This window comes from Chlorocebus sabaeus, chromosome 9 (genome assembly GCF_047675955.1).
Source record: "Chlorocebus sabaeus isolate Y175 chromosome 9, mChlSab1.0.hap1, whole genome shotgun sequence".
Taxonomy (NCBI): Eukaryota; Metazoa; Chordata; class Mammalia; order Primates; family Cercopithecidae; genus Chlorocebus; species Chlorocebus sabaeus.
Genome location: NC_132912.1, coordinates 49,141,683 through 49,151,167, shown reverse-complemented (window position 1 = coordinate 49,151,167; position 9,485 = coordinate 49,141,683). Strand labels below are relative to the sequence as shown.

Here is a 9,485-nt window from a genome sequence, read left to right as displayed (position 1 = left end):
GAACTGGAATTCTCCTACTCTACTGGTGAGAATGTTAAATGGTATGACCATTTTGAAAAATGGTTTGGTAGTTTTATAAAAGTTAAACACACATCTACCATATGGCTTAGCATTCCATTCCTAGGTATTTACCCAAGGGAAATGAAAGACTTTGTCCATACAGAGACTTGTATATGAATGCTCATAGCAGTTTTATTGGCAATAGCCAACAACTAGGAAAAGAAACCATCCATGTGCATCAACAGGTGAATGAATAAACAAAATATGGTGGAAACCACTCAGCAATTCAAAAGTAATGACCTGCTGATACACAAAACACTGTTAATACATACAACAGCAGGAATAAATCCCAAAATAATTTTTCTGTGTGAAAGAAGCCAGCAAAAAAGAGTACATATTGTGTTACTCTGTTTATTAAAAATTCTAGAAAATGCAAACTATATATTAACAAGAAAACCTTCCCTCCAGCCCCTCCCCTCTCCTCCATCCCCAGGTGACTGCTTGAAAGCATTATCCCCAAGTGATTGCTTGGAGATGGAGCAGAGGGGAGGGGCTGGATGGAGAGTTTACAAAGAGGTGGGAGGAAACTGTAGGGATTGATGAAAACTTGATAGTGGTGATGGTTTCATAAGAGTATGTATATGTAAAAACTTAGCAAATTGTACACTTTTGTACACGGCATGAAACTTGTGCAGGCATTGTATGTCAATTATACCTCTATAGTGCTATAAACAAAAAAGGAGGATGTCTTTGAACAGATAAACTTCAAGGTCCTTTCCAGCTTCAATTCTGTGGTAACTATTAGAGAAAATTATCCCAAAGCCTGCTACTGAAGTAGTCCTTTGTACTGGGATGCCCAAATCATTGAGACAAAACTGAGGATTTTGCTTGGATTATGCGTAGACATGCTCCTGTTATTCACCTCTCTGGGGCTATGTAGACAGAACCTCAAAAGCCAGTGGGACAGAGTAGGGAAGCACACCACAAAACCAGTGGAAAGACATCCAGGTCAGAGGAGGAAACTGGGGAAATGACAGCCTAATGAGCACTCGTCTTTCCAGTTTCTTTGTCTATGATTCAGAGGATCAGCTTGCCCTGAACATTCCAGACCAGTGAGGCATCTCAGGGCCATGAATGCATAGATATCCCAGGGGATAAAACAATGGAAGACAAGATGGAAATAAGAAATGGCCTTTTTAGGTCTCTTGACCCAAATGCAAGGAGCTAAGAGGATATGGAGGAAGAGGTGGAAGTATCCCTTTCCTGCAGGAAAGGAGATTATGACTTGATGGGGTCTAGGGAAATCAAATGTAAGAAACCAAAGACCTGGAATGTCAAGCCTCCTGGGATGTTTTTTTAGATGGACGTGCTAGAGAAGCAAGAGGAAGGAGGTGATACCACCTCCCCCGCACCCCGCCCCCAGCCCTGCCAACCCCTCCGCCTGCTGCTAACAGTGAAAGCCAAGAAGACCAGGAAGTGGAAGAATGCAAAGCCAAGAGGCACACTTCAAAGCCATTTGTCAGCTGGGCAGTGCCTTAAGCAAGTGCCACGGCTGACGGATCACCTTATGGGAAGCACCAGTCAAGAGGGAGCCAGCCCAGGAGGTTGTCACCCTAACCTCAGCCTGCACCTGGGTCAGATGCTTTAAAGGAAGACAATCAAAATCCTAAATACCCGAGGTGACGCCTGGCAATATTTACACCTGAGCAGAATGGCATTTTCTTCTTGATCCCAGAGGGTGATAAGTTATAAGCTTCAAGCCTGAAGCAGGGGAATTGAATGTTCTTGTAATTTTATCCTACATAGCAGAGCCACAGAAACTCTTCTTATTCAGAGGAATGTAGACCTCAAGTATCCTTCCCCACTTTCATCCTTGTTCCTCCTGCTAACCCTAAGCCGTGCACAGTGTACTTCCCATTCCCCCAGAAGGCTGGTTACATTGGCCAGTATTGTAATAATTCCTCCAATTAGTAAGGCATTTCATGGTTTATAAAGCTCCTTCCCTTTCATTCTCTTGTTTGGACTCTTATTCAACCCCGAGAGAGAAACATTGGTTTCTCATTTTTTAGGAAAGGAACTTGAGGGACCAAAGCACAGATGTTCAGACCTATTCATTCATTAATTAATTCATTTATGTATTCATTCAGAAAATGACTGAACACCTACTATGAGTTAGATACTGGCTAGATGCTGAGGACACAGTCATGAAACCAGACAGCCATGGCCCCTGCCCTTATGGAGCTCAGTCTAGTTGGACGGTGAGGGGTGGATGGGGTGAGCCAGACATTAATTGAACACTAACTGAATTGTGAACTATGAGAAGCGATTACAGGGGAATTTCAGCCAGTCTGAGGGCCAAAGAAAACATCTCTTGAGGAGTGATTTGACATTAGAGATGAGCTGATGGATGATAGGCGTTAGCCAGAAGATGGGGTAGAGCAGAGAATCGTTCAGTAGGAGCAAAAAGTATTGGGAAGGCACTGTGACAGGAGGGACGTGGCATTGCAGACAGAAAGAGGATGAGAGGCAAGAGAAGAGGCTGGCGAGGTGGGTAGGGGCTAGATTATGCAGGGCCTTGCATGCCATGGTTAAGAGTTTGGTCTTGGTCCTAAGAGCCATGAGCCACAGAAGGTTTTCAAACCAACTGGGATAACCATTCTGGTTGCTATGGAGAATGATGTGTGAGGAATGACAGGGCTGGAACAAGAATAGGGCAGCAGAAACATAGAGAAGTGTAGATTTGACAGCTATTTGGAGGTTTAATTGGCAGAAAGTTCATGCTCTGTTGATTCCAGCATGCCAGAAATGTAAATGGAGGTAGTGAGGTGTAATGGGTTGAATAGTAGCCCCCCAAAAGATATGTCTATGTCCTAACCCCTGGAACCTGTAAATTTGACACCTCATTTGAAAATGGTCTTTGCAGGTGTAAAAAGGTTAAGGAACTCAAGAGAGATCATAGGGGATTATCCAGGTGAGCCCTAAATCCAATGCTGACAATCTTTATAAGAGTGAGGCAGTCATGTCTATAATCCCAGCACTTTGGGAGGTCAAGGTGGGAGGATCACTTGAGTCCAGGAGTTTGAGAACAGCCTGGGTAACATGGCAAGACCCGTCTTTACAAAAAATAAAAATAAAAAATAATAAATCAGCTGGTTGTGGTGGTGCCTGTAGCTCCAGCTACTGAGGAGGCTGAGCCAGGGGCATTGCTTGAGGCCAGAAGTTCTAGGTTATGGTGAGCTATGATCACGCCACTGCACTCCAGCCTGAGTAACGAACGGAGTGAGACCCTAGTGAGGCAGAAGGATATCATATAGACAAAAGGGTCAGGTCATGTGAAGATGAAGATGGAGGCAGAGATCGGAGGGATGCAGCCCTAAGTCAAAGAATGCCTGGAGCCACCAGGGGATGAAAGAGGCAAGGAAGAATTCTCCCTTACACTTTCATTTTCTCTTTATTTATTTTTAATTGACAAATGATAATTGTGCATGTTTATAGGGTATAATGTGAGGCTTTGATCTATGCATACATTGTAGAAAGAGTCAATCAAACTAATTTACATGTCTATCACTTCACTAATTTATCATAAACTTCTCACCCTAGAGATTTCTTGATTTCATATTTCTGGCTTCCAGAAGTGAGAAGAAATAAATTTCTGTTGCTTTAAGCCACCAAGTTTGTGGTAATTTGTCATAGCATCCCTGAGAAATTAACACATAGAGTTTTGCTTTAAGATAGCTAGTTTTCTTTCTTTTTTCTCCAAAAGTGTTACATTTTAAATTTTAGTACAATATTTGACTCTCTCTATGTGTATGGGAAATGTATGAAAGTCAAAAAGTGAGAACCTCAAAAGATCTCAGTCTGTGGCCACGGTTAGGATTCAGGTGGTGATGGGTATCAATCCAAACTTGAGTTTGGGATAGAACAAAGCTGACCTCATTATCTCTCTGACTTTGACCTTATTATCCCAGAACTCTAAGCCCATAACGGAACTGGTCATAGACTCAATACCGTGTCCTCAACAGTCTTTGCCCTGGCTCTGCAAACAAAGGTGCCAGATTTGAGACATATAATATCCTTCAAGATAAAGCCCAGATAATATTAACCAGCAAAGCAAGAGGAAGAAAGGTTCGATGGACTTTGGAGATAAACCTGCTCCTTTGGGAGTGGCTATCCTAGCTCACAGGGCCTTGTGGCTTAAGGAAGGCATTCACATGCCTCGCCTGGGAGACCAGGGTATTTATAGACTGTAGGAGAGAGGAAGGATGGAGGCTCCTGGGAGATGTCATAGAGGATGTGCAGAGGAAACGAAACTGCTCTGAAAGACAAACAGGAGGAACAGGGACCTGTGTGGCTATGGGAGAGGATCAGAAGGAATTAAGCAGGATGTAGGGAAAAGGGGGTAATTCTGTGGAGCTGGGCTGGGCTGGGCTGGGTGCAGGAATAGAGGAACAGTTCTTCACCTCGGAGAATCCCTCTTAGGACTTATTCAGCTAATAAACTGTGAACCCTTCAAAGACATTTGAAATATAGCTGATTATCTGAATTCCATTGACATAACATTTTTCAGGAACTTGGGTGTTGTGTCAAGGAAGGCGTATCTGTGGGAACCCCTGGTGTTCCTTAAATATATCGGACGATCTGAGAAGGTATGTAGTTTGCAAAGAAGTTGGAAGAAACAGAGAAATGGAATAAACATTTCCAGGGCAGTTGGAGCCCATGTGGCTGTGGCTGAAAGGTGCCCTATGGAAGGAATTAGCATGCAGAGACTTGAATATAGTATTAAACACTTGAGATGTGAATAGACATAATGTGGTTATGCTGCAAAGTGGCTACTTCTCTAATTTTTGCAAATGTGATACCTTGTGATGGCTAGTATTTGACTCTGTGTGCTTGGGAAGAAGGCAAGTGTGAAAGACAAGATCTTGGTCTGTGGCCAGGCTTAGGACCTAGCTGGTGATCAGAATTAAGAGGCATGGGACATCAAGACAAGAATCATACAGTTAGCTGAAAAAGAAACCCCAGCAAAGTCCAACAAAGAGATTACTCCCTCAAAATGATCATTAGGGTCTTTTGATTCACAGAGTAAGTTTCCAGGCTTACTGATGTTCACATAATGAACATCATGTCCTCTGATTTAAATCGTCTCACACCCAGAATGGGAAAGTGAATTCATGAATATGGCTTAAGCATCTACTACTCTATGGCAAGCATTGTGCTGGCTGCTCTGGTGGTTATAGATGAGTTAGAAAGCTCAACTCTAGCCATTAGTATCAGAAAGACAAATACTCAGTAATGAGAGAGTGAAAAATTCATGTTCTCTGGTGGTGGTTAACTGAGCAAAGATAATTTGTCATGAAGCTAGTTAGTGAGGCATCAACTAGCAGCTGGCCTGTGCTTTTTTCCCCCCAAGTTCCTGTTAAGTAGCTTCAGAGGCAGGGTAAGCTTTGAAGCTCTTCATAAATACTTTTTCCCGATGTTGCTGCTACTGAACTTCTTTTGCTCATTAATTTAGCTTATGTCTTAAGGAACAAATTAGATGAGTGACAATGGAAGACTCATTCTGAGATGCTCCAAAAGGGCTGGCCTGTGGAATAAGAATCCTGTGCCTAATCACAGTCATTTTGTTGTGCCTTTGCAGCCAGCTAGGGGACTGCTTGGCCAGTGAGCACTACTCCTATCCTGGGAAGACACAGAAGGAAAAACAGGAGTTGGGATTTAGTTGAACCTAGGCTCTGGCCTGACTTTCCACCAGCTTTCTGTGTAGCTTGGGGTAAGTCGCTTTTCCTTTCTGGACCTCAGTTTCTCCATCTGCATGATGAGGGGGTTGGGGCTCTTGCTGTTGTGAAATCTCTCTGATTGCTGGCCAGGTTGATCCTTCTTCAGATGTCCTCTCCCCACTCTACTTTTTGCATTACTCCAGTAAAAACAACTACTACACAATGAGGGGAGGGAAGATGGTCACATCTTTGTGTATGTCTATTAGCTGTTAGTGTTGACCCATCTAAGAACCTGTTGGACAAGTTGTGATGATTTTGCCCAAATAAAGACACTTGATATGGATCATAAACCTAGAGCAATTATTAATATGAATTAATAATATGAATATACAATTCCTTCTTTCATTCAACAAACATTTATTGAGTATTTGCTTTGGGCAACAGCACTGCTGGTGAGAATATAAAAATGAATGAGACAGTGTTACTATGTCATATTAGTCAGATATACACAAATACCCATGGGAATATGTAACATTTACACAATGCTTCCCTTACTATAAGAACAAAACTCAGTCAAATACTTTATAGGTATTGATTCTTTTAATCTTTTCAATAACAATGGGAGCTAGGTGCTAGCCCTTTTTTCAGATGAGGCATCTAAGGCTCAGAGGGTTAACAATTTGCTCAAAGTAACCTATGTAGTAAGAGACAGAGCTGCCTTATTCCAGAACCCATGTGCTTAACCACTATGTGCTTCATGGCTTCCTAATTCAAGACAGTATGAGTTAGGTGCTAGAAGTTCAAATAAAGTGATAGGTGGACCCAAAAAGTGAGAAACTGCTTCTTGATGTTCAGTGAGGGAAGAGTGGCGGGCCTGCACGCGGTGCCTGGGGAACGTGGCCAGGGCGCGTGTCTCCTCAGCCTGCTGAACTGCGCATGCGCTGCTGGCTAACGGCTCTGCTCTGCGCGTTTCTGCTGAGAGAGGCCTGAGTGTGCAAGAGCTTGGCGAAAACAGAACTTTTTACGGGTGTCGAGGCACTGCGTGGACTGAAGAAGGGCAAGGACGATCGGGGTGGGAGGGGGTGGGTGGTGGCTGGGGAAGGGCTAGCGGGAAGCTAGGGCCAACGGAGGGGTTTAGGGGAGGGCGATCCGGAGGCGCGGGCTCTCTCTAGCAGGTTGCCGCAGCCATGCAGTGGCTCTCTCCAGTCGGTGGCAATGACTTGCCCACGGGCCAGGAGCGCCCGAGCCCCTTCAGCCAGCTAGTGTACACCAACAACGACTCCTATATCATCCTGTACGGGGAACTTAGAAAGATCCATAAAGCTGCCTCCCGGGGCCAAGTCTCAAAGCTGCAGAAGATGACATTGAAGAAGAAGACCATCAACCTTAATGTAAAAGACGCCAGGAAGAGGTACCAGGCCCTGCTTGAGCCGGGGCTGCAGAAGGAGATGGTGGCTGCAGGAGGATTTCCCCTTCAGAGTCGGGGGCTGGGGGACCTGGGGAGGAAGGGAGCGGGTGGAGGAATGGCTGGCGGCGGGGCGGCCACCCTGGGCCCCAGGGTCTAGGCCTTCCTCCCGGGCAGGCCCCCAGGCCTGGGATGGGGGCGCCCTGCTGGGCAGAAGGCCCAGGCCACCTTAAAATCAACCCCAAACTTTAGCTGCTTTCTCCTTCACTCCTACTGCCTCTCACAGAGCACTGTGTAGAGAATTTTAATGATTTAACTCACAAAATTAAGTACATACAGGGTTTTACTTTTAATGTACAAGCTTTAAAAGATAATGTTAGCTACATTATGAAATGGTGCATAATGAAATAATTCCCATAATATATGTACTTCTTGGCTAAACATTCTTTGGATAAAGTCCAATATCCATTTTGATATCAATGAATGCCTATGTAAATATGTTCTTTGCTGAGGGACCTTAGAAGGAAACTTTGAGATGGGAAGATGGTTTATGTTCTTGAATTTAAGAAGACTGATTTTTCTTAAGATGCGAATTCTTTATCAATTTTACATAAACCAAATAAAGTTATCAACGTTTTAACATTTTTTGAATTACACAGGCTTTTACTATTGTGATGACATTTTACATATTTTGTAATGGAGTAGAAAAATCTTGCCCTTCTAGATACCAAAATGCGCTATTAACTTGCACAAGATGGGCCGGGCGTGGTGGCTTACGCCTGTAATCCCAGCACTTTGGGCATCTGAGGCGAGTGGATCACCTGAGGTCAGGAGTTCAAGAACAGCCTGGCCAATAAGGTGAAACACCATCTCTTACAAAATCACAAAAGTTAGCCAGGCATGATGTCGGCTGCCTGTAATCCCAGTTACTAGGGAGGTTAAGGCACAGGAGTCGCTTGAACCCGGTAGGTGAAGATTACAGTGAGCCAAGATCCCACCACTGCAATTCAGCCTTGGTGACAGAGAAACTCTCTCTCTCTAAAAAAAAAAAAAAAAAAGAAAAAAATCACAAATTGTTTACTAACAGCTGAGAAGACAGGTAAATTAATATGACAGAATAGAAAATCCAGAAACACCCAAACATATGTAAGAATTTAGAACTTGGTAATGGTCACACTTTATACTAGTAGGAAAAGAATTAGTTTCCTAAGTAAAATGCCTGCTTTTTGGAGAAAATTAGATTTTAATGCCAGAAAATAAGTTCCTGATGGAAGATAGTTTAAAAGTTTTTAGTGTACAAAATGATAAAATTAACAGAAGAAAACATATATGCCTATTTACACAGATATATTTTTATGTTGACAAGACCTTTCTAAGAATGTCAGAAGCAAGCATTCTGAAGGGCAATTTAGTAAAACAAAAATTAAACCACCCTGCATATGAGAAACAATAAAAGGCAGCATACTTGTAAAAATATTTACTATACATGTATGTGTGTGTGTATATATGTTAGATTTAAAACTCTTCATTTTATAGAGAATTCACTCAAATCAACAAAAATCCCTCTAATTTAAAATTGGGCAATTTAAATTAGAGATCTAAATTGCAGATCTAAAAAAAGTACTTGGCCTGTAATTTAAAATTGGGCAAAGTCCTTTTTTAAGATCTGCAAGTGACCTATGCACAAAGCAAACAATATTTAGTGTTCCCGGTTAGGGAAGGCATTTAAGTTAAAAAAGGAGTCAAATACTGTTCTCTATCCACAAAGTTTGTGCAGATAAAAAGCAGTGATATTTATAGTACTCCTTAAAGTTTAAGTTGCAGATGACTTTTCAAATAGACAATTTGATGGTAAGTACCATATTTAAAAAATTGTATATGCCCATTAGTGGTCAATTCTATTACACAAAAATATTTTTAGAAAATAATGAAACATACACACAATTTCTTTTCTGAGCACTGCTTGAAATATCAATGTATTAAAAATCCATTTAATGGCTTTTATAAATACATTTCAGTGAGTTTACAGCATGGGATAATATGTGATCACTCAAGGTAGAAATATATTCAGAAATATGTTGACATTTGAAAATGTATTTTGGTATACTAAGTGAGGGTAAAGTAAAGTTCAGTTTGATTATACATACATACAGACTATGGTCTTGTGTTATCTGAAATTATGTACAAAATATAAAATTTGTTAAGGACATTTGTTTTTATATAAAATGTTTTTCCTTTTTATTATCTTTGATTTCTGCATTGAGCATGGACAATGCTATTAGTAAAAGTTTATTATTAATAAAATAATTTTTGGGAGGAGCAGCAATATGAATTTTACACAGATAAAATAGTTTCTTGCTTTC

The 9,485-nt window shown here is 41.8% G+C and overlaps 1 protein-coding gene across 1 annotated transcript in view; it reads left to right on the top strand.

Moving 5' to 3' along the window:
• The first annotated feature begins 6,873 nt into the window (after positions 1 to 6,873).
• Positions 6,874 to 9,485, top strand: part of LOC119622954 (uncharacterized) — a 119,282-nt gene continuing 116,670 nt past the window's right edge. The window contains 1 exon segment of the mRNA XM_073018942.1: positions 6,874 to 7,128. Coding sequence (XP_072875043.1) covers positions 6,905 to 7,128 — 224 coding nt within the window. The 5' untranslated portion in view covers positions 6,874 to 6,904.